The sequence below is a fragment of the Rutilus rutilus genome (assembly GCF_951802725.1).
Source record: "Rutilus rutilus genome assembly, chromosome: 22".
Lineage (NCBI taxonomy): Eukaryota > Metazoa > Chordata > Actinopteri > Cypriniformes > Leuciscidae > Rutilus > Rutilus rutilus.
Window position 1 is genome coordinate 30199807 of NC_140227.1, and position 26528 is coordinate 30226334.

General features: G+C 37.4%; 1 protein-coding gene across 2 annotated transcripts in view; it reads right to left on the minus strand.

Annotated features, from left to right (window-relative positions):
- flnba (filamin B a) overlaps nt 1-26528 on the minus strand; it is an 85144-nt gene that overhangs the window by 33396 nt on the left and 25220 nt on the right. For both annotated transcript variants that reach the window (XM_084395091.1, XM_084395090.1), the window contains exons 2-19: nt 19441-19689; nt 18508-18605; nt 16706-16853; nt 14606-14799; nt 13670-13832; nt 13395-13595; nt 11206-11343; nt 10046-10172; nt 6710-6846; nt 6410-6603; nt 5770-5883; nt 5539-5682; nt 3969-4092; nt 3647-3807; nt 3473-3563; nt 3211-3380; nt 2970-3087; nt 2260-2516 (exon numbers count right to left, since the gene is read on the minus strand). In XM_084395091.1, the coding sequence (XP_084251217.1) occupies nt 2260-2516; nt 2970-3087; nt 3211-3380; nt 3473-3563; nt 3647-3807; nt 3969-4092; nt 5539-5682; nt 5770-5883; nt 6410-6603; nt 6710-6846; nt 10046-10172; nt 11206-11343; nt 13395-13595; nt 13670-13832; nt 14606-14799; nt 16706-16853; nt 18508-18605; nt 19441-19689 (2828 nt within the window). The remainder of the gene's footprint in view (nt 1-2259; nt 2517-2969; nt 3088-3210; nt 3381-3472; nt 3564-3646; nt 3808-3968; nt 4093-5538; nt 5683-5769; nt 5884-6409; nt 6604-6709; nt 6847-10045; nt 10173-11205; nt 11344-13394; nt 13596-13669; nt 13833-14605; nt 14800-16705; nt 16854-18507; nt 18606-19440; nt 19690-26528) is intronic.

The following is a 26528-nucleotide window of genomic DNA, read 5'->3' on the forward strand; positions in this document are numbered from 1 at the left end:
CGTAAGTTCAACCACTCGGCCACGATTCACTCGTTGCGACAAGGCCTAACGTTCCAGTGTGTGTTCGCTCAAACGCTCTTCATTCAAATGAACGCGCCGCCGCGTTTGTCGAACACTAATTCAACATGCCAGAATAAAACCTGGCTTTAGAACAATGCATAGCGCCACTCGTCGTGGTGTGCCAAAAAATTTACAATAATTTAGTTTCATTTATTTCAGTGTTAATGTTTGAGTTAAAAAAATCCTCTACAAATTAAATTAACACAAAGTCGGCTATAAGAGTCCTTTATAGGCTACATAAAAAAGCAAAGGGCTTACAGTCTTAACATTTAGGCTACTTTGCTTAAATTCGATACATTTATTTTCAGTAGGGCCTAATAAATTTGTAGGGATGTAATTTCAGTATGCTTTACCAACGCTATGTATTCAATTAAAGTTCCAAGAGGTCTGGTCTCTATATTTCCTTCCCAGCTGACACTAATATGCAAGTAGACAGCAAAATTCTATTCTAAAAAAAAAAAGTCTATAGGCCTACTATACTGTTGTAGCCATTAAATAATCTCATTTAGTATCATATTTGTTAAAATATTATAATGTTATTTTTTTCCATCTATGTTGAATATGAAAAGTGAACAGCACGAGTAAGATAGGATGCATTATATCGAGAAATGGATATGGAGTGGGTCAGACATGATTTTGACCACTTCATTAAGTTTTGGTTAGTAGAAAACCTTTCTTTTAAGTGAATTTCGTTTTCTATAAATTGTATCTTAATTTTAATCAATTTTTCATCAACCAATTGCCTGGATTTAAATAAGTAAGAGAAGCAAATATAACAGACACTAATCATGGAGGCGCCCGCGCGGTCACTTGCATTGCACGTCAGCTGGAGCGCATCTCATCCTCCTAACTTAACGAAACTCAGCGTATGCCTCACACAGACATGATAAATACATCAAATACACAAAGCTTGAAATGTCTTCAAACGAAATAATTCAAAACGAAAAGAAAAAGGCTACTCTCTGATTATGTCTTTATGTGCATTTCTCTCTAGGTGCGTTCACTACAAATATGGCGATCGTCAACTTCATCTTTGCAGTCGACACTGTCAGAAAACACTAGTTTATTGATAAAAATCAATGCACGCATCACCGGATTTACAAATACACATCTTGCTTGTTGCACGCACACATGTCGAAAAAACGAAATAACATTATTATTATTAATACATCTTTTAGAATATTTGATTAAATGCTGATTGTTGCGCTTGTTCAATTTAATAAAATTAAAACTTTAATTGTGATAATTAAAATAATTGAAAATTAAATATTTAGTGGCCAAGTTTTGCTAATTTATTATATAGGCTATTATATGCCTATTGCCTATATTAAGGTCATATTAAGACAAGGCATATATTAGTTATTTTAGCTGTTATGAGAAAAATAAATCTAACGAAATCTAAAATCTAAATCTAATAAATCTAAAAAAAAAAATCTAACGCCAATTCAACATGCCAGAATAAAACCTGATTTTTGAACAATGCGTAACGCCACTCGGTCTGGTGTGCCAAAACACTACATTTTAAACTTCAATGTTTAATTCAAAACAATCTCAAAACGCGTTGTGACATTTTTTTTAAAGCAGTAGCCTAGCCTATATAGATTAAGGGCATTGAAACCAAGATCTTAACTAAAACGCGTTCCGAGTAATCTCTCAAAAATTATGCCACACTACTCCATGTATTTTTTTTTTTTAAGGACTGCTTTTGAAATCACTATAAATTACTATGCAATTGTATCGCTCACGAGAGCTCTTCATTTATCTAATTCCTCAATAGAATAGTAAAAATATTCCGCGTCATTGCTCCTAATATCGCCTCTATTTTTAACTTTTGATTCTATTTTTTCAGTTCTAAAATTTATTCTATCTTTGGTTCTATTCTGTTGTAGCCTAATAGGCCTATTTATATATATGAAAAATATGCCTATTAGGCTTAGGGTTTTTTATTTAACCCACTTACATTTTAAAATGCGGCAATTGCTGCTGTTTTGCACAATGTCCCTTTGCGCCACCTGGCGGTCATTTCGGGAATGACTTTGAAATGCGGCTGGTTTATTTTCGCCGCGGTGATTTCGCCGCGGCAGCTGGCGCGGCGGTAATAGGCATTTTGGTTGTCCACCATCTGTATGAAATGTGCTATATAAATAAACTTGTCTTGCCTTCTAAAAGAAACTGAATCATGCTTTGGTTTCTACATACTTTGCTGGGATCAGGAGGCAGCATGGCTTCAACTGGGAAAGGACTTCCAGGCACTGGATTGCCATCATAGACGACCTCCACCACGTAAACGCCCTCCTCTTTGGGGATGTACTTCACCAGACTGGCTGCTTTCCCAGGTTCCACCACGCAGGGCACGGATTTCCCCGATGGGCTGGTGATCTTGACTTCCAGTTTGCCCTGTCCACCCGCTCCACTTGTACCAATGGCAAACTCCTGATCCTCACCCACTTGCACTCCTAAAATAAAATATAAAAAACAGATTTTTGTTAATAAAAATAAAAAAAAGAATAAAAAAACTAATTAAAATGAATTTTAAAAAAAAGAATAAAAAAAATATATATATATAAAAATAAAAAATAAACTTTTGATTTTCCATTCCATCCAGCTGTAACTTGGATTAAATTTAAAATAAATAAAAGCCTAAATAAAAATAAATAAATGCATAAAATATTATATTATATTATATATTTGACAATTTTCCAGGCCATTGACTTAGATCTTAAAACACAATAATTAATTAATTAAAATAAACAATTTAAGTAAACAAATCAATAAGACAATAAATAAGTAAATAAACATTCAATATTCCATTAACTCCACTTTTATCTTGGATTAAAACTAAAATAAATAAATAAATCATATTACATATATATATTATATTATATTATATTATATTATATATGACATACGATTTTCCAGGCCATCGACTTTGATCTTGTCAAGGTCAAGCGGAGCCGCAACACCAACAGCGAAGGGGCTTTTAGAAATAGGGTCACCACCAAAGGTCACGGTTATCACCATCTCCCCCTAAATTGGTACAGCAAACCAAAATTATGATACCAGAAGATAAATCTTGAAAGATGTCCAATTTTCCCATTGATCCTCTTTAAACTGCTTTTAAATCTGTGGCTCACCACTGCAGATCCCTACCTGCTGAACTGGGGTGTACTTGACAGTCTGGGAATAGTCATAGTTGTCAATGATCTCAAAGTCTTGGACGGGCTGTCCTTTATTAGGTCCGGAAAACTGAACGTTCAGAGGAGCTTTGCCAGCTCCTTTGGTGTAAACGGTGAAGTGTGTTGGCTTTCCGCTCTCCACACCTGAGACGCCGCATGGGAAAATCCAACGAGAGACGTGAGTCATCCAATTAAACCCAGATTTTTGATAAGATCAAACCCTTTTAACCACAAACCTGCTCGGGCGAGTCCGGGTCCCTCTGCTTTCACTTTGGAGGCGTCATGTGAAGGATCCACTTTAACACGGAACGGACTGACCGGAATTTCCTGAATTTTAAATGAACACACCAAACATTTGTAAAGGGATTCAAAAACAGTTTTTTCTACTAATCTCCATGGTGGTCACTCACTTGATCAGTAAAAAGGACTTTGATTGTGAGCCGTCCCGCTCCAGGAGGAACATATTTGACAGTGATGGTGTCATTGGCATTGGGAATGATGTCAAAATCAACATCCTCTTCCTTCTCACTCATGACATTAGCGTCACACTTGATTCCAACACTTACATCACCTGAAAGATAGATTGATATATTGTTTTATTTAATGCCAATGTCAGCATCTAAGGCCATTTTCATGGCAAAAAGTCAATTTCAAAAATGCAAATTCACCTGAAAGAAAACCTGTGTATAATTCACACATGAAATGGCAGTGATTTTGGTAAACATGCATTACCTTCTCCAGCTTCGGTGCAGTCCACGGTAAAGTGTGTCGGCTCGTGAGCTTTCAGGCCGGTTCTCTCGATTCCTGGGCCAAACACTTTCACTTTGTGAGGGTGGCTTCCCTTTCCGACATTCACCTACAGGAATAAAGTCTCCTGAATGTTAATTTCAGCAAGTAATGTTACTAGTGAATGAGAAAAAAAAAAGAAACAAACACACACACAGCTAAAAGTCTTCATTGCACATTCCAAGAAAGAAAAAAATAATAATGCAAATCAAGTCATTTGATGCATATTCAGGGCATAAAGTTGCTTTGACAAACAATTAGTATTATTAAAGTTAGTATTTGAGACAATTAGTCATTTTTTCCACTTCATTCAAGACAACTGGAAAAATACAAATGAAACTCAAACTCACATAAATCACACGACGACATTAAAACATATGAAGTATTAGAATTTATTGAAAGTGACATTTTAAAAACATGAATTCAGCCATGAATCAAACACTTAAATGCTTTATGAAAGTCCCTTTTCCCCTCCGCACACATTAACATGTTAGTACTTCGTTTGAACGCTGCATTTTTCCAGAGTCTTTGACATTTAGTGTTTGCATGAGCAGCCAAGCAAAAGCAACTTCTATTCTTTAAACTACGCAGTGAGTTTGCTTTGTGAAATGGACTGTAAGGACCACAAAAGCCTGATTATAGTGTGACACGAATAAATGTGCACGTTGAACTCTGTAACACTACACTTATAAAGGAGCACTCCTTCATACATCCATGCATGCACTTAACATTCATCATTATTAGTTCAGTCATAATGTTCTTTGTAATTTATTATAAATAAATCATTTCTATATTAAATCAAGTTCGATAGTATTTTTCTGTTTCATTCTTGACTTCTGGAAAAAAGCAACTCTGCTTGCAAACACCACAATACAACATTTTACAATCATCGAAGTAGTCAGTGTTGTTATAATCTAATACAATTTGCTACTGTGCAAAATTATTATGTCTGAAAATAACTTTCAGATCACAAATATACTGATTTTTGTGCTTTTGTAGTAACAAGCAATAATGGATGAATCTCTTATTGAGAGATAAAACAGATGAAAAGAAAAGTTTTAAAAAGGAGTCATTGAATTTTATCTGATTTCTGATTAAAAATGTAATTATGTAGCAAAAAATATATGTTTGCCAGTATTAAAAAACAAAATACAGCGCTTTTGCTCATCATGCTTATGTTAAGAAACATGCAATGTAATCACAAATTAGCACTAGTAAACATTTTTTGTAATCATTTATCCTTGCGTTTTATTTCCTAAAGCCAGATCACCAATGTGATGAACCACATTAAGCATTAAAAAAACAAAGTGAACAGCTGAAATTATTTGACAGAAAAGCAGTGGCGCTCCATAACGCAGGTGGTTATGACGATGACAGGTTTATATTTGGCAGACGGAGTGTTAAGAGCATTAGCTTTGGTTAGTATGATAAGCTCCTCTACTGTGTTAGTACCGACAGATGAAGTCTCCTTTGTGTGTGTGTCAGCGGTTATGACCTCTGACTCTGTTGGTCTTACCCTGAAGGGGCTGTTGGGAACACTGACCCCTCCCCAGGTCACAGCCAGCGTGTGCTTGACGGCGGAGGTCGGTGTGTATGAGCAGGAGTAGACGTTATCTCCTTTACTCTTCACCTTCACATCGATGGGGACGCCATTTGCATCCTGGGAAAACGAACCACATTAAAATGCAACATGGGTGAAGGTTCGACTCATTCAGTGCACACACTCATTAGCTGATGCTCATCAAACCTGTGCTATGATTTTCAGGGGTCCATTTCCCGCATCTCTGGCCTCGACGGTGAACTCAACGGGCTTGTTTATGATACAGCCGGACTTCTCCAATCCCGGTCCGTAAGCCCTGACCTACAAACATGGCAAGAACATTGAGAAAAACAATACATACATACCTGATAACTTAAATGCACGTGTCAAAGTACTTCATTTTGTGTTTGCTGGGTTTTGTTTGCACTATTTGTACTACAAAAAATAAATACAAAAAATAAATAAATAATGTGTATTTTTGGGAGGAGATTGGGATGCGTTTTAAATAAATATTATAAAAAAAATTTTTTTAAAAACATTTATATAGAAATTACATTGAGGATTGAGAATCCCTTTGAGAATAATATAACTTTACAATTAACGCAATGCAATTTTTTTTTTAATATTATTGAAATTGTGGCAGTGTAGTACCAACTCTAATAAAATAAAATAAAAATTACTAAAGAGGATCAGTAATAATAATTACAAAAAGTCAACAAAAATCAGGATATACTTTAATAATGAGAAATTGTGGTGGAAATGAGCTTAATTGTCATGAAAACAATGTCCTTTTTTTTAAATATGGTGTATATATGTGAAGTAAATGAGTTTTTTCCACCGCATTTACCTGGCTGGGGTTGTTGGCTTTGTTATCAGGGACGATGTAAGCCATGAAGGGACTGTCTTCGATGTCTTCATCATCACACATGACATGGACGGCGTACTCGCCTGATTCAGTGGGCCAGTACTTCACATTACACGAGCCGTCATTCTGATCTTCACACTCAATCCGGGCCTGAGACGGACCCTCAATGGCGAAGCCTACAGAAATAGTGTTTAGATCATAGGCTGGGGACTCCTGAGCTAAATGTGTCTACAGTAAATGTCTAAGCTGATCTGATGTGGAAAAAAGCTCCTGTAATCTCACCGAGGACTCCGATGTCAGTCCCGATAGATTCGGCCACAAAGTCCGCAGACTTGCCCACACTGCCTCCCTCCAGACCCGGTCCCCACGCACGGATCTTCTGGGGCCCGGCTTCATTGCCCACCTGAACCTCGAAAGGGCTGGACACAAGAAAACGTCACATATGTACATATATATACACACACACACATATATACATATACACAGTGAGTTCATGTTCAGACAAGACTTCAATACAAAAATAAAAAATAATTAAAAAAAATTATATTTTGCATAAGCATATTGTAGGACCTTTAAATGTCATGCATTTAATTTGTGAAAAACATGTGACATTATTTCTGTAAAAATAAGCAAATTTTGATAAATATTTTATGTGATGCACATTTTTTATATTTAAATTGTGGCAATGCAATCCATGCACTTCAGATTTAAATAATTAAATTATATATTTACATTTAAATAAACATTTAGAATTTAAATTAAAAAATTTAATGAAAACCTGAGAATTATAAGAATTACAAAAAAATGCTACGCAATTCTTTAAATTGTAGCAATGTGTAAATATATGCAAACAAACAAAAAATAGACATTTAAATGTAAATTCAAAAACGATGAGAAAAAACTGTTTGAGAATAAAAAAAAATAAAAAAAAAAGGGTCCTAAAATATTTTGTCTATGCAAAATATAATGTTATCTTCCTAATTTGAGGTGCAATAAGGTCTGAAAGACTACTATAAAGATCAGCAAAATGTTCAATATTCAACAATATTATTATCGTTGTTAAAAAGGGCTGAACACAATTATTAATATTCAACAATATTATTGATTTGGCTGCACTGACACTATTGGAAGAGAACTGGACGATGCAGAACTGAACTAATTTAATAATTGATGATCTTTAAAACGGAACTGAATCTACACTGAACGATGACACTACTGCTATCACTATGAAGCTGCTTCGAAACAATCTGTACTGTATAAAGCACTATAGAAATAAAGGTGACTTGACAGTTTAAAATCCACAAATGCCCATTATGTGTCAAATGAGCATATATCTAAACACCTTATTTAAACAAATGTGTGTGAACCTGACAGCTTTAGCGGCACATGCAGTTTGAGGGAATGTTCCATTTCAGATCCGACCACACGTCATAAATCTGTGCTCTGACTGTACGTTACCGGAAACCTCCCATCAAAAAGGGTTTGTGTTAATAGAAGCAACCTCAGCGGGGCGAATATTTAACTTTAACAGGGGTCACGTCTCAGTTTCCCCGCCGTGTCTGAGTGTAAGACTGAGGTCCAGGTGAACAGGAGGGTGATTGTGTTAACGCGAGTCTCCTTCACTCAGGCATTTAGTCTCCAGTGATCTGATTGGCCGACACTCCGGCATGCATGTGATCACCAGAAAGCGTCCATCTGCACGTTAACACCACAGGCCACACACAGTGCAGTCTTATAAAACCTCGAAAAAAATAAAAATGCGAAAAACATCTACAAAAAGGTGCATTTTTAGTGCTCCAGCCGCTTTATAAAAAACAAGCATGTTCTCACGCTGAGCAAAAACAAATCCAACTGAAAACACAGCTGTCATTTCCGTTCCACAGAGTGTTAAATAAGATGTTTACTCTATATGGTCCACATTCATCAGCCGGCTCATGAATGTGATTAAACATCTACACGGATTAGCGCACGCGACGCCCGTTTCCTGGTGGTCTCGTCTCTCGTGTGACGCAGCGTTTCCAGAGCTCTAACAAACACTCACACAGGAGAGCATGTCGTCATTCTGCTTTCCAGAGCCGAGGGTTACACACTAATGAGTCTTCCTGGCAGTGGACACCAGCTACATATCATACTAGCGGTGCGCGACATGACCAAAACCTCATACAATTACAAAAATACAATTATTCATGCTGTGATGATATTTTTACTGGAAATTCAACCCAGGTATATTTCAAATATTTTGCACCAGTGTTATTTATATACTATAATAATAATATTTAGCAATATTTTAAATTAGCTTTTATTTTTATGTTATCAGTTTCTTTTTAGTTTGGTTTTATATGGAAGCTTGTTTCTGCAGGGAATAAATTAAAATGTAATTTCCACTTGACTTCTCGGAATTGCACAATAGTGAGTTATATCTCACAATTCTGAGAAAGAATTGTTTCGGAATGGCAAAAAAAAAAAAAAGACATTTAAATGTAAATAAAAAATAATGAGAAAAACTGTTTGAGAATTATAATCAGAAAAAAACAATACAATAATGAGAATTTTTGGGGGAAATGTCATGAAAATTATGTAAAATTGCAGAAAATCTCAATGGTCCTAAAAAAAAAGCTTTATTGTCTTTATGCAAAATATTATATTATCGTCCTTATTTGAGGTGAAATAAGATCTGAAAGAATACTATAAAGATCAGCAATATGTGCTTTGTCATTTTTATATATTTTTAACTTATTTCTATTTAGCTTTAATTAATTATTTTTTTAGTTTGAGTGATTTTATAAAAATGGAAGCTTGTTTCTGCAGGGAATAAAAACTTCTCGGCATTGCACAATAGCAAGTTCTCAATTCTGAAAAAAAATGTTTTGGAACGGCGACTTGACTTCTCGGAATTGCACAATTCCTAGATATATAACAGTTCTGAGAAAAAAATTGTGAGAATAAAAAGAATTGAGAGATAAAAAAAAGTCACAATTACATGATAAAAACAAGCTTCCATACTTTTAGTACTTTAACTGAAATAAAACAAGTTAAAAGCAACATTTATAATTTTAATTTATTTTTAGGTTTTCATCTAACATTTATATGACATTATATCTACTTTTCATAACCCACTGAATTAAACACTACACAAATGAAGTCATGTAGTATACACTCCGTCATAGTCTTACATGATACTCAACATTAAACCCTTTCAGATGTACAAACAAGCCTTTTGCAATCAGACAAATTCCCTGATGATCCTTAAAATGGAACAATTTGAATATAATAAATCCAATCTTTATTCACATCACAGAACATGCACCAACTATCTATAACACGGTCTGTTCTGACTTAGACCAAACACACACATTTACCCCAAACCTCATCTGTTTATATACGGCTTTGTCTTTATACCCAAACAATCCTGATCAGATTTATCCGGTTGGCAGCTCTAAATAACACTGAGAACATCTGGAGCTGATCCGGTTCAACACGATTGGTAGCACTACACACTATGACTGCATTGGATCAGATTTCTCTGACCTCAATGGTCTCGTATGTGAAGTCGCTCTGGCCTTAAAATGTAAAAGCTGCACGAGTTTGAGAGACGTGATTGGTTCAGGAGATGCTCACCTCTTGGGAATGTGCTGTCCGGCCCAGGTGATGGTGACGGTGTATTTGCCAGGTGTGTTTGGATAGTATTCATATGCGTAAACACCATCTGAGACGTCCTTCTGTTTCACAGGCTCCTCTACACCTTCTGCAAGAGAACAAAAAACATGTACAATATAATCACAAACTATTAGAGAAGAATAAGAGAGCAGGATCTGCATTTTCTCTATCGATACTTTACTATAAATCACACACTGAAGATCATAATGATAAATCGGGATCGCCTTTTCTCAAAGCCCCTTCGAGTCCAGTGCAAATTCCAAAGAGATAAACTTGAGTCATAGTTATAGTCGGGGTCAGTGAAGCATCTGTGACCCGGTCGGGTCGTTAATCTCAGTCAGTGAAGCTGACGTTTGACCTGCTGATGTAAATCGATACGGGTAGCTGGTGCCATCTGGGCTAAAGAGTCTGGGAAACCCTCCCTGCTCACTCTAAATACACAATCAACATGAAAAAGTGCCATGCTAATAACATGTTCATTTATTACCAAAGATTAATAGGGCAGGAGACATCGGGAGGGATTTTAAAGGGATATTTCACCGCTGGAAAGATGAATGTGTATTTCAATTGGGTCATTTATGTAGTAGAAATGAAGTTGGTGCCTTCTAGACTGAGAAAAGCCAGAAAATGTATTTTTGGCTCATGTGGATGAAAGACAACAACTCCCAGAATGCACTTGCATCGCTGCCCTACGAGGACACTCCCAAGCCACGCCTACCGGTTACAGAGGGCAGTGTCGGGAGAAATGATACAGCTAGGCTACTAGTGACTCGAAACTGAAAAGACGGCGTTTTATCGTGAGATCCCCCTATGGGCGGGTTGAAGACATGCGGGACGAGCTCCTCCTACTGGCTGGAGTCTCTCGCTTCTGGATGATGAAGCTAAATGAAGATTTTTGCGTCATTGGAGTTTTTTTTTTTCAGACACACAATACAGAAATGTCTCGTCTCAGGGGGACATGAGGGAGGGAAGCACGGTCACTCGAAAATACTACCGGGTTTCTACTGATACAAAGCTTAATGTTTATTGGTGAAGTATCCCTTTAAAGAAAGGAAAATTGTGTGGTTAATGGCTCTGAGTTGAATCAACCATAAACTTCTTTATTTTGCTTTGTTACTCACTGGGTCCTTTAACTGTGACCTTCAGATCTCCACTTCCAGCGTTACGAGTGTCCACCTTAAAATCGGCCACCTGTCGTGTCCGCACACCTCGGGGCTGCAGACCTCGTCCAGTGGCACGACACGCACCGGGAACAGACGCTGAAACACACAATACATGACGAGCCACTGATTTATTTCTCATCAAAATCTTCAGACAAATTTCCCTAATTTAAGAATGCGGTTAAAGAAAAGCAACATCTTGGCATGTCTGTCAGCCAATCAGGATCAAGAATTTAAAATATGACGTGGTATAATGAGCTTAAATCAACCAAACCCCTCCAGAAACCCTCTCTTCTAGCAGCCTGCAGAGCTGCTGTTTTCATCTCAAGCTCCGTGAAATGAAAAATCCTTCTGCGTAATACCAGACATACAATTAAACACTCCATTATTACCCTACCATTATACATTATGAAGTCCTGTAATGTTTCCAGAACACCAGAATAGTGTCCACAGAGAGCGAGCCAAAACCCACATTCAGTGTAATAGCATCTTTGACGGAGACTGAGGTGGATCCCCGCTCTGCTCTCTCATTAGCTTCAGATGTGCGTCAGGGTGGAGCTGGACAGCCGAGTGCCATTGAGACACAAAGCTTCATTCATCCTGAGCTTAAAACACTGGCCGTCGGGACAGAAACACCAATATAGACTCACTTCATGATGTTAAACTCTAAAAATACACCCTGTCAGGAGCACAAACCGAAAGAGTCGTTTGAACATTGATGTTTCATAAAAATTACTGCAAAAAAAAAAACTTTTAGAGTAGAGTTTTTAGGTTTCGGAAATGGTTTTTTCGAACATTGTGTGCACTTAATGGATTTATGAAGCTCTTTAATTTGCTTGTGAAACGTCCTGAAATAACATCTTGCGCTGTAAAAGTAAAAATATCTGTTCAAATGCATGAGCCATTTTCCTGTGGGTCTCGTTTCGGTTTACGGCACATGTGGCTGATTTCCTCGTTCAGTAGTTCACGTGTTCTGGTTCCTGAGCTCATGCTCATCAAAACCTGCCCACTACAATTGCTTTAAAAAAAAAAAAAAAAAAAATCAAAAAATGATCGATAGGATCCTATGGGAACACTAAAGCTACTGTCCTTACAAAACCACATGACCATGAATTACAGCGGGAAGAAAAACAGAGCTGATGCATGAAATGAAAAAAAAAGAAAAATGAGTCTTATAGGGCAACATGATCCAGGGGGAAATTCGGATAAATGCAATTTAAAAAAAAGACTCCAGATTTCCGCTGTGCTTGAACAATTTGGCGATCATGTATAAAAATGTCTATAAAATAATATTACTTAATAATTTGAGATACACATAAGACATGACTCGTGTTGCATGCATTAGTTTAAAAAAAAAGAAGAAAAAAAGAAGAAATCATCCAATCCACATCACAGGATTCAACAATGTTGCAAACAAATTAAACAAATTGCAAAAACAAGCCTGTAAAATCAGGAGCATGATAGCGTTTAACTACCTATACAGGAAAATCAATTCAAGTTGAAACAGACCTGCTGCACATTACCTGCTTTGGAAAAGCGGTTTCAGGGAAAAGGAATTTGGTGTTTTACAAGGTTTAAAGCATTTAGTGACTCACAGATTCACTAGTCCACGTCGCATTCATGTGCAAGCATGCAAGAAACAGATAAAGTGTAGCAGGGACTGACTGTACAGAATTTCTTTTTGTACCTTCAGAAATAACATCGAAAACAACAAAAAGTGCATGAAAATATTGATATTTGAGTGTCAACCTGTATCTCCAGTTCTGAGCACGGAAAACAAACACCATTTTAACTAAATGGAAATGAAGGCTGACCTTAAATGGCACGAAGCGTCAGTTTAAAAGAAGCTGGCGGCATCACACACACACCACAAACGAGTGCTCTGGTGAACTGTGGCTATTTTACACGCATTTTATAGCATGTTGCAGAATCCCATAACTACATGCAATTACTAGAGTCTTTCCTTCAGCAACAACACAACCGTATGAGGCAATCCACACGTCCGAGAGCCTAAAACACAGCGCTGATTCGCTTAACTTTACCATTATAACACTGTTTAACGAAAATACTAATAAACTATTCCATTTCTTGTTCCAACAGTACGTTTAAAACTAATTGCACGCTCAGAAAGAGGGCGCTGGGTAAAGTACCTGGGCCGATGGTGACGGTGAAGGGGCTTTTAGGGATGGCGATGCCTCCAAATGTAATGTTGATGATGTGAGGACCAGCCTGCACTGGTTTGTATGTGCAACGGAAGACGCTTTCACCCTTGTCCTCCATGATGGCCTCCACAGTGTTTTTATTACCCAGAGGGTCTTTAATGACGGCGGTCACGTCACCCACTCCGGCACCTGATTAACACAGAGACTTCAACACTTGTTTTCTGTAAGAAAATTATCCCATAATCAAGTCAGACATGTCAGACCTGCAGTGTAGATGTCGAAGTATGTGGGTTTGTTGGCGACGTTGCCCAACGGCTCCAGTCCGGGTCCTTTAGCCGTGACTTTAGTGGGGTCTCCCTGGGCTTTGTCCACGTCCACCTCAAACGGGCTCTTTGGGATTTGCTGTCCAGCGAAAAGCACAGTGACCTGAGGATTGAACAAATAATGTGAGTCTATTTCACAGAGAAGTGAAAGGAAACAGATTCGCCATCCATTTACACATATTAGACGGACTGTTTTTACACATATACGCCTCATATGACTTATGAAACAGCATGGAAAAAACTAAAAACAAAAAGACAAGAACAATAGATCAGTGATTCCCAAACGCTGACTTAAAATGCCTCTTCTGCTCACCAAATTTGATCAAAAATACAGTAAAAACAGTAGCGATGTGAAATATTATTACAATTTAAAATAGCTGTTTTCTATGCGAATTATATAGTAAACTATAATTTATTCCTGTGATCAAAGCTGAATTTTCAGCATCATTACTCCAGTCTTCAGTGTCACATGATCCTTCAGAAATCATTCTAATATGATGATTTGATGCTCAAGAAACATTTCTGATTATTATCAGTGTTGGAATGAGTTCTGCTTCATATCTTTGTTGAAATCAGGATTCTTTGATGATTTTAAAGCATTTATTTGAAATATAAATATTTGGTTAATCAAATTTTTTTGATACCTTATAAATGTCCGTCCCTTTTTATTAATTAATGCTTTCTTTTTTAATAAAAGTACTAATTCCTTTCTTTAAAAAAAAAAAAATACAAAAAATAATCTGACTAACCCTAAACCTTTGAATGGTAGTGAATCACGTTTTCCACAGAAATATTAAGCAGCAAATTGATGATAATTGTAGACAACAGTCAAACAGATTGAGAAGCACTGCTTTAGACTGACGGGTTCACCCTGACCTTGTGCGGTCCCATGACCTGAGGGATGTACGTCACGCTGAAGGTCTTTTTGCCTTCGTTGAGCACAGGTTTGACTTCTTCTCTTCGGCCCTCGGGGTCTTCAACATAGACCATGACCTGCCCTTGCCCTGCGCTGAAGGTGTCCACCGTGAACACAGCCGGACGCATCACCCGGTTCCCGGTCGGCTCAATGCCTGCAAACACACACAGAGCATGCAAAATAAAAAATCATTTAGGTCTAGAGTTGAGACTAGGGCTGCACAATTAATCAAATTTGTAATCGCGATTACAATTACAGATGCCACAATTATGTAATCATTTAAAGGCGCAATTACAAAAAAAAGTTCACTTACATTATTCTGTGTGCTTAAGATGTGTTGTTTTTCTTTCTACAGCTTATCTTAAGGGTCCCCCCCCCCCCCATTGTTTTACCATACCGTGCATATATTTACTTTGTTTTCTTGAAATATTTTTATATATATTTATTTATGACATTTGGGGCTTAATGCTACAGAAAAGCAAAAAAAAAAAAAGTTTCAGGAAGAGTGTTTTCAGCTTGTTTATTTTGATAAAACAATACGGCATGCAGAGGCTTCAAACAATGGCATAAAGCTATTCAAAACATCATTCAATGTAAATCGTGATAATCAATTTATAAATCGCAATTACAATTTCAAGGGAATAATCAACAATTATGATTTTTGGCATAGTCGTGCAGCCCTAGTTGAGACCCATTCACACAAAGGACGATAACTATAACAATAAAGATATTGGTCTAAAAATCATTCTGAAATGTAAAAGAATAGCAGAGTCCACAACACATCTATAACGAAAACAGCACAGCGTCACATGCGAGAATGAACCTCATTGGTTCTTGCACTTCAAGCGAACATGAAAACATGGGAACCTCATGGGAAAAAAAAAGAGCCTCCGGGAACGAACACGTCTCAATATTCCTCATTTAAATAATTCCCGCCCAAGGCATACTCTAAACTTGCGGTTATAGGTTAATTTCAAGCATGAAAACCTATTCTCGTAGAGCCCAAAAACAAAATCAAGACTTCGAAAAGCGACATAGAGCCTTTTAATCCTCTACTTGTGCAAACCAAATGTTGCATAATTCTGCACAAAAAGAAACATAAATATTAGATATCATCAGCCGTGGGCAGAACCACAGCGGTCAACACAAACCTGCATTGTCATCAGAAAAATGTACTTCGTAACGGTCTAAAAATACTCCTTTTAGTTTTTAGTTTGAGGCAAACCGCATAAAACCCCACAAACACACAGGCCCTCTGAGCTCATAAAATACTTTATTTCCAAACAGTGATTCAATTTCTCTACAGGGAACATGTGTGATTTAAGAAACAAGGGTAACTGTGTCGAGTTTAGTTTGTAGTGCTTTCAGAGAGGACATAATCACTTAATGGAAAAATAACATAAATCTGACGTTTTCATTCTCTGCTGTAAATCATATGTTCGTTCAAAAACAGAGGTGAAGATTTCCCAAGACTGCAGACGTCACAACCAAAACCTTGTGGTTCATTTTAGTAATTTAGGTCACAGAAAATTTGTAGAGGTCACCTCTGGTGTGAGAATCATAACTCTTAAACTCATTAGCCACCGGTTTTTACAGCTTAAGCCACATTTACAACAGGTAAGAGGCACATTTCCACTCCATCCATCACAAAACCTGACAGGGCTGAGCTGTATTCACACGGTACTAATGTATACGACCAAACTCAATATTAACAGAGCGCAAGAGACATCACAGATCACCGCGAGGGAAAATGTTGATCTTAAAAACCATCTCGTCACGCTACCGTGATACTTCAAGTATCTGAGAAAGTCTCTGATCGTAACGCTCCATTTAAAAAAGGTTGAGGAGACTTACAATAACCTGAAACTCTGGAATGACATGGATCTGAATCCGTGTGAATCTATAATCTTAAGCGTATCTAGGCATTTTGTAGATAACGCTAGGTGTTACTATGCATACATAATGCAAACACGAGAGCTATTTTGTAGATAACGCTGGATGTTTCTAGGCAATGCATAAACATGAGAGAACAGGAATATTGGTAAGCTAAAGCGTCTCACCTGGGCCGTACGCGCGTGCCTTCTTTGGGTTGAGTTTGGGTTTGAGAGGGGCGCCCGGCTTCAGTTTGCCTTTCGGGAACTGTGACAAATATGTCATAACTGACTGCTCATCCACACTGGGGTCAATGATCTCCTCTGGAGCGATGACCTGGAACGACAGACAGTGTTGAAGGGGAAGTGATGTGTGGCAAACCGTAAGCGAGACTAGTATGTTGATTCCTGAAGAGTGAAAACACAGTTTATAACACAATTGTAGGCTTGAAGTTTGGTGTAATGTGTTGTGTTGACGCAAACTCTGCAATCGACATGCACTAAAGCTACATTTTTTCTAAATGTCAATCATTTGTTAACAAACATGTATTCATTACTTCAATGAGATCATTGTTTCTGCTTTAAATTATTACATTGTTTAAATTAAAAGATGTTTTTTAGCTAAGTGTGATTTTGTATCCACCTTATTCCTGACGAGCTTCCTGCGTTCTGAATTATGGGCGACACTTACGGTTAGGGAAACTTCCATTCAAAAAGACTGAAACGAATCTTTTCAAATCATAAGATTGCCCTACAAATAAAGCTGATCCGTCAGTTTGACTCAATTAGCGATCAGTTTCATTTAAGAATAACGTAACACTTAGTATTTTAACGTGACATGTTATAACAAGAATATCTATGGCAAGAGCTCTTCTCAGTCACTGCTTTCTTTTCCTCGTGATTATTTAATTTTTTCCTTCTGCATTTCGCTGTAATATTATGAAAAAGGTCAACAATACTGCACATTCGTGGTCTTTTCTCCCGATTTAATTTACAATATAGCCTATGCCATTAATAACTCACTGGAATGCACGAAGAATCTCTCGTTATTCTCCTCAAATCCTCACGTCTCTTTCCAGGTTTGTTTTCACAGGTAAACACGATTTATTATCTCTCAAAATGACTGAAATCACTTTGAAATAGTATCCCGCAATGCTGAAGTAAATATTTTTATTTATTAAGGCAACGTATGTTACATAATACAGATTACCACCGTGATATTTAACCGTCCGATTTTGCTGTGGAAAGATTCACGCTTTTTGGGTTATTCATGGTCTGTTGAAAGTACCTTGATGATGCTTTTACACTTTTAAATGCCCTTTTAATGTCCAATGGTTGAAGGGTGAGTAGAATAATGTAAATGTCATTGTACACAGTTTAAAAATATATATTATTGCATCCATAGAGCTAGTCTTTCACTGAGTGTTTACAGCTTAACGGAAGTTACACCCATAATTCGCACAAAGCGTCATGGGGCGTATAGGAATAATGTGGATATGTACATTTCTGAAATGCATAACTTACCTCTGATAACTGATCACTCTAAATTGTAATGTGGACTCATGCACTTCCTGCAAGCTGCTTTGAAACGACGTGTATTGTGAAAGCGCTTTACAAATAAATGTGAACTGAATTAAATTGAATTAATGAAAAATGTTCTGCTTCACGAGTATAATGAAAATCATGCACATGTAATTGAAGTTGACCAGCGAAACACACGTGTGTTTGCTGAGGAGTGATTGAGGTGTGGTGAGTCTCATATATTAACTTGGAAGCAAACACAGCGGCTATTACTGATGAATTTGTGTATGCACACCGAACCCAAGGCCCTTATTCTTATCTGAGGATGATATTGAGCGGTTAAGCATGAGTGGAGGAAAAGAGAACATGGTATACTTTGCAATACTGGCATAGCAACAGATTTGTGGCGCCTTAATGCTGATTAAATAATCTCATCCTGATGCACGAGGGGTTAAAGGTCTCGGGCTCACCTGTGGAATTCCCAGCCAATCATCAGCGAGCTGCATGGCCTCCGTGGCGTTTTCCACTGGCTTACTCGAGTCCCAGATCTCCCAGTCAGGACACAGGCCTTAAAAAACAAATGACCCAAGTATAAGCAATATTTAACAACAGTCAGTCTTGGCAAATACCACTAATGATGCAATTTAAGTACTAAATGTGACCGGGAGATTGCAAAGCTTGAAGAGTTTTTATAGAATTATCTAATGATTATCATAAAACAAGAAAACATGCACTAAAAGGTCCTGAATTACAAATAAGAATGCATTAAAGTCCCCCTGTGGTGAAAATCAAGCTTTTAAAATGTTGTTTATATGTCTATGTGGTGTTTTTAATATGCTTTAAAGACAAACCATGTGCAAATTCATAAGTCGACGCCATTGCTGAGTATTTTCTCCTTAAAACTGCAGTGAACCAAAGACAGTCTCAAAAACACGGATTGAAATCGCTGGTGTTTCTGACCTCACAAACTACCTTGTAACCAATCAGATCAACGTTTGATCGTCAACGAGGGGATCTCTGAGCTGAGTGAGTGAGTGGAGGCGGGGCTCATTTGCATATTCATAGAACCACATATAATAAATGAGGCATGTAGAGTTACATTAAAGCTATTTTAAAGCATGAAGACACTTTTCTTCAAGGAAAAAAACATTTCAAGTGTCATTTTGATGATCAAAGATGAGTTTTAAGGGATAAAATAATGGACTTTAATGTTTTAAACAACAGAAATGTTTCGCACAAACAGTTCTGGACTTATTCACAGATGTGTTTTGCAGTCAAATCACTATCTAGATAAACACCGATCAAACGAGCCCAGCTGTCCAATAAACAACAATAGCTGCACAAATGAAAGCATACTAACACCTTTCCCCTCATCTAGAGGATTACGAGCTCTGAATCCTCACCTGGAGCGCAGCTGTCAACCAGAGCACCCAGCGCCCTCCCGTTCCTCCAGTCCTGACTGAAGTTAGTGATGGGAAGGTCCGCCACTTTGTTCTGGATCCAGCCGAGCAATCTCTGCTTGGGCGTCTGTTTCTTGGCCTCGTCGTCGTCTTCGTCCTCCCAGACGGGCATGGAGATGGAGTAGTGGAGGATCAGGGTCCATATTAGACCGAGGATCAACTTCAGGTTCCCGTCCACAATGGCTTTGCTGTCTGTTGGGAGGCAGAAAGGAGGTTAAAAGAATAAGAAATAACAAGCAAGTAAATAAGTGCTGAAATCAAAATGATAAAAAAAAGCAAATAAATAAAGAACAAACAACTAACTAATAAACATCTTAAATACATAAGTGACTCAAAGATACAAATAAATAAAACAATCAAAAAAACAAATAAATAAATAAATAAATAAATAAATAAAATAAACAAGCAAACAATAAAATAAATAAAATAAATCAATAAAACAAACATTAAAATGAATAATTTAAATAATCTAAACAAACAAACGATCATTATAATCAAATCAAATAAAATAAAATAAATAAATAGAAATCAAACACTCAATCAAATAAATAAAATAAATAATAAAATAAATTAATAAACGAGGCAATCAGACAAATAAATGCTGGCTTTAGCAAACATCACTAATGACACCATGTAGTAGAGTATAAGTGTGACAGGAACACAGTACAGTCTGCAGTGTGTGTTATGGGCAATAGTAATGCTTTGCCTAAGCAAACAGTGACTAGACTAATAATAAATAGATAAATGGGGGGGGGTTGTAAATTACTCCATATTATATCAATAGCAGAGAGAATGAGATTGTGGGTTGTGTGACCGGTGCAGAGCTGCACAGACAACACATCATTACATCAATATTACATCAATATTACACCCGTCAGAGCGGGAGGTCAATCTGACTCACTGGAAGCCAGTCCTCTGGCTAATCATTTCATACAACAGGTAATAAATCGTTGTTTAAAAGGAATTTATTATACAATTAAAATATCTTGCGCACACCTGAAGAAAATAAACGAGGTTAAGATTTGTGTTTAGTTACAGTACGGTCATCAGCAGTGAGGCAGAAAGATGGCTTTAGCACACTTGAGATTATTCCAATACAGACCAAGCAAATGTTTCCAGGAGGAATCACAGCTGTTAGTGACTGTTAACACTCCACACATCATCACGCTCGCGACAAGTCTATTCAGAAGAGCAGACACTGCTGCTCCAAATACTGTTCTTATGTTTGCTGTGCTGCTCTCATACATTCTCTCCAGCTGAAGGCTGTGTGTGTGGGTGTGTGTGTGAGTGTGCGCGTGTGGGTGTGGGTGTGTGTGTGCGTGCGTGTGGGTGTGTGTGCGTGTGCGTCGACCGCTCCCTCTGCCTCTAGTATCAGTCCTCTTCTGCAAACATCAGGAATGGAGCTGAACTTTAGCACACAGTGGAGCAAAGCCAAAGATCAGGGGAAATCTGACAAGAAACTAAAACTAATCTAGCCTGAAGTTACAGTTTGGCATTCAGGTTTGTGTTGTGTATGGTTTTATTTATTCGTTTAAAAAGAAAATACAAAAAAAAAAGAAAATACGCAAACTTAATGTACACACATTTCTACTCTCTCTCTCCCTTATATTAAATTATATTATATATTTTTTATAAATAATTTATATCATTTTATACATTATATTTTTAATTGTATATTTTTTATATAATTGTTTTACAAATGTTGATATTTATATTACATTTTTTTTTCAATAAATATAAGTGTGTGTGTATATATATATATATAAAATTAATAAAGTAATATAAATATTTGTAAAATTCATATAAAAATAAACAATTACAAATATAATATTTTATTAAATAAAATAATGCATATTTTATTAAAAAAATTATTAAATATGCATTTAATACAATTGCGCAAAATGTATATTTTAGAATACAATATATGATCATACACACACTATATTATTATATATATATATATATATATATATATATATATATATATATATATATATATATATATATATATATATATATATATATATATATATATATATATATATATATATATATATATATATATATATATACACTAACAATTATATATTTATAAATGTATGCATGTATATAGGCACGTGTGTGCGTGCGTACATATAAAAAAAGGATTTTCTATCCAGTTAAAAAGATATTGATTTTGTTAACTACTGTTTTAATAGTTTGTAGCACAAACGCATGAAACGCAGGACTGACCCAGTGACCGCTCTAAGCTCTATCTGGATCAGTTGATGCCGCCACTGGTGCGACGAGCCAGACGGCTGGAATGTTCTGGCAGGGTTTGAGGAGCCTGGAACGAGCTCAGTGCCAGACAGGGGTTCAGTGCATCTCTGGACTGCCCAGCATCATTCATTAGCACTGAACAAAACCTTCCCGGCCTCCCGAGGCTCCTGCTTAATGGGATCTCCATAAGGACCTCGCCACAGGGACGCCTCAACAATAGAACCACACGACTGATGATTCTCTGCATTCAGGGGAACAGCAGAATGAAGGTTGCCATGACAGCAAACTCCTTCATGAATAATAGATGGACAGCAGAAAGTTTTGGAAAGTTGCTGAACAAACACACACACACAGAGCGAGAGAGAGAGAGAGAGCGTAAACATGGTGTTTAGATGCCGTTCATGCTGGGCTTTAATTGAAATGTAGAGTGATGATACAGTAATGAGGTTTTCCTCGCAACGCAACATAAACAGAACGTCATCTGGGCATGTCATTGTTTCTAGGAGGTCAGCTGAGGAAAGACCAGGAAATCCCAAGGAAATTTCTGCCTGGAAACACACCTACAGAAGAATACTACAAGCATTTCCTACATGACGGGGAATCTGAGATGGTCACTTTAAAACTGCTTAAGATAACGGGCTGAGACGAGTGCTTGGAAATACACCAACACATCTGCGTATCTGTTAGTTTATCCTGCCATTCCATTAGTCTCACTATCAGAAACACTCATTCCAACCGGATGACATCCAACGAGGACAAATCCAAACAGATGGCTAAAAACCGTGATTACAAAGTTGTCCAAAATTGTATCCAAACACTGACATAATCCAATTACGAGAATACACGACCAATCATCGCATGTTACACCCAGAAATGAGTCAGTACGATCTGAGAGCACCACAAAAAACACATTAAACGTGCGCTTACAGTATTAGTACAAACTGAAGATATAGAGCATCACACACAAGAAGAGAATAGCCTGGAAATCCATCCATTTTCTGGCATCGACTAATGAAAGTCACCCAGCTCGAGGGGCGGCACCAAGCATGCATTTGAAAATCTCACTGCACACAACTGGATAACACTACGACCAATCACAACCAGCCCCATACTCTTAGCTACCAGCGGAGCTAACTGGTAGATTATACTTACCGTATTCGGTCGGCAAAACAGCAAAAACGCCCTTCCTGCAAAGGAACGATTCGAGCGGCGTCTTCTGTTCCTCTTTTAGATAAAAATCCAAGCGTAACTCGTTTATTGTAGCGGCCAAAGCCGTTTCAAACAACTGGTGTTCATCCATTGCCATCTTGCAATGTTTACTAATGACTTCGACGTCACAGCGCTGTCCTCATCTGTTTAGCTCGCCTCTGGCCCGCCTATATCAGATAACCCGATGTGATTGGTGCAGCTCGGATACAAGGGCATATTTAATGAGCATCATTACTCGACGCCAGAGTAACTCGCTGAGCAAAATGCTCTCGTGAGAACTCTGGATTTCCAGGGTAAGAAGAGAAGTGAATTTACCAAGAAAAACAAGCAAAGCTTGGAGTTAAAGAGGCCAGGTTAGAAGTTTTTGGGCTCTACTAGAACAGGTTTTCCTGCTTGAATGTTGATTATTTTCCTCATATTCTCCATTGTTGCGGCTCCTCTCTTCCCAGTCTGTCAGTAACGCTCCGTTTAGTTCCTGTCTCTATGAAGCCCCTCCTTCTGAAAAGCACACTGTGCTCTGATTGGTCGGCTGGAGCGTTGTGTTTTGATTGGTCGAGCTCTTCAAAGTGTCTAGGAAGTGTCCCGCCCCTTTCCATAACCACCAGTTTAACACACTGCTAACTAACTCAACCAGGTCCCGCCCCTTTATTCTGCGTATGAATTATTTAAATGAGGAATATTGTGACGTGTTCCAGGAAGAAACTCAAGACTACAATGGAGGCGTTTCAGGAGTTCAGAAACACTGATACTGATATAGAGACTAACTCCTGCTGGAGGTTTTTTTCATGCTTAAACGGCGACATTTGAAAGCTGAACATGTAAAAGTGCATAATAGGTCCTCTTTAAGATCTCACATCCATGAGTACAATCAACGATCGCATATGAAATATGCATGACCGGTTTAAAAAGGCAACTTCTGGAACAGGGAGCAACAAGCATCAATCAGAAGAAAAAAACAAGCATAAATATCTTGCTTTTCTTCATGAATGCATTCACAAAGTCCCAAGAATTAGCATGGGTCAAGTAAGACTTAGCAAAGGATATAAAAGCCATGAGCTTCTGGAGCCTGAAGCTTTATTATTGATGTCTCCTTGGGAACAGGCCTGGATAGATCAACAAATGCTTATGAAACCAGTTCCTCCCTGAACGTTATCCTGAAGGGCTGGTCAAAGGTCAAATCACCGTTTTGTTGACAGATCCAAATGAACTGTCCGCGTTTAATCAAAGCTACTGCTTTTAAAACGGCCATAAATGACTACAGCGCCACTGTTGCAATTTATACGTCTCATTTTGAGATTGATATGCACGTAAATATTGAGTCATTGCAGTTCATCAACTTTATACGGTGATGACCTTGACCTCTTTAAAATGTCAAAATTGTGAATTTTAATTGCACTTATGCAAAGATGAAACTCACTAAACTACTCAAACACACATTTGGGACGCATTTCAAACCAAAAATTACACAAAAAAGAAGAAAATGTGTTTTGAATGTAAAAGGAAATTAATCATTTCATGACTATTTATGTAATTATAATAATAATAATAATAATAAATTCAATATTAAAGCAGTGTAAATGTAAATAAATAAAATATGTAGTTTTTTGTATCATCACCAATTTAAACACTTGTTGTACAGTAATTTACAGTTAAACAAATACTATCAAAATGTGAATCTGATGAGAATCATAAAGAATAATGGGAATTGCAAAAGACACCAAAACATACTTTAGTTTCATGACAATTATGCACACAATGTCCAGTAGAATTGTGGGGTGAAATGTGACCATGCAAGTCAATTAAGCAAGAAATTAAATAGTCCTTCTCGTTCTGACTACCAAATGTAAGAGGCCGAGGACGTAACCCTGCTGCACGCCACACGGCTCACGCAATGCAAAACCTCAATGTATTCTCAGAGCTGCAACCTCCTGTAAATCATTGCTCCATTATTTCATTCTTTCCCCTCGCTGGCGTGTCTCCCGTGGCTCTGCTTCCATGAGATTAGGTGAGAAAAAGAGGCACAGGCAGCAGATTTCCTCAGGGCGGGTCTCCTAAACCCAACGAACCATTACACCAGCCGCTCTCTCGAGCCTCAGACACACGATTCACCCACAAACCCCGAGAGCATGTGGGCAGCACTTCCTCAGATCTCTCTGGAAGAAGGTTCGGGGTAAATCTGAGGTTTTCCATTCACTTATCAAGAGTTAAAACAAGACATGGACTCGAGTATTGAGATCGTCCTGCGGGCACATGGTAAAGGGTCAGAATGATAAAGGAGACATATTGGAAAAGCCCTGAATTTTCCACCAGCATATATGAAAATAAGCCATGATGATCAAAGACCACTGGTCAAAAAAAAAAAAAAAAAAAAGGGGAAATTTATGGTTCATTGAGATTTTTCAAAAGAAACGAGATGAGTTGAACCTGTCAAAGTTAAGCCTGGCCGTCTGACAACGGGCACATGCGAGAGAAGTACATCTGGAAATGCGTTTGAGTAACGCCGAGGCCTGCGAACACACAGAAGACTCCACCCATACAGCCGTCATACAGGATCTCTGTTCCCTCAACAGCCACAGCCTGATGAAACGCAAGATTACAAGAGGCTTGGGAAAGAGAAAACTGCCCAGAAAGAGAAAGAAATCCAGTTAAGTTGATCTGAATCTCACCAAACCTGTCAGGATCCTGTCCAACACCCCCGAAAACTGGAAAAAATATATTTGTAATACATATTTTTTGTAATTATTTTGTAATTATTTATTTTTATAATCTTCAAAAAAACAGTGTATACACATTCATACGTACATGTACACTTTATATATATATATATATCATGGTAGTACTGCATTTACTACAATATATGCATCTAATAAAACTTTACAGTAATTAAAAAACTGAATATCTGGATGCAAGGTCATTGGAATTTTGGGGGGGAAATATGCTTTAATTATAATGAAAAAGAATGGCCAAAATGCACCAAAAAAATGCATAAACTATCAATCATATAAATAATATTAGTATTAGGATACTTTTATTAGTGGTGCTTAAAGGACAAAGTATTATAATTATTATTATAATAAATTATTATTTCAAATCTGATTTCCCCTCCCCTTGTTTAGGAATGAAATGCTCCAGAAATGAATGTTCTCACGAAATTCAACTGGGTATCGAATTATTTGAGTGTCTGTCAGGCTGACGAGAGTCCATCAGTATCACTGAAACTAAAAACAGTAATTTTTTTTTTTTTAAAGAAGCACCAGGTGATCGACCAAGAATCCAGGTGACCGTCTAAGGAGTTCTTTCACCAACATCCGCCTGTCTATTTAGAGATAAATGATTAAGGAAACTAGTTCAATGCCGGTGCTGGGTAACCATGGCGACGAAGCAAACAGAAACACAACAACACTAGAGGAAGAGGGGGAGGCAGGACCGGTTTCAGACAATCCATCTCTTATCGCCAAAGAGACACATTTATGAATTTATGAGCCAGTGCATGTCTTGCAAGCTAGGTGTGGGCGAGAAAGCTTAAAATAAAATATTTATTTATTTATTTGTTTATTTGTTTA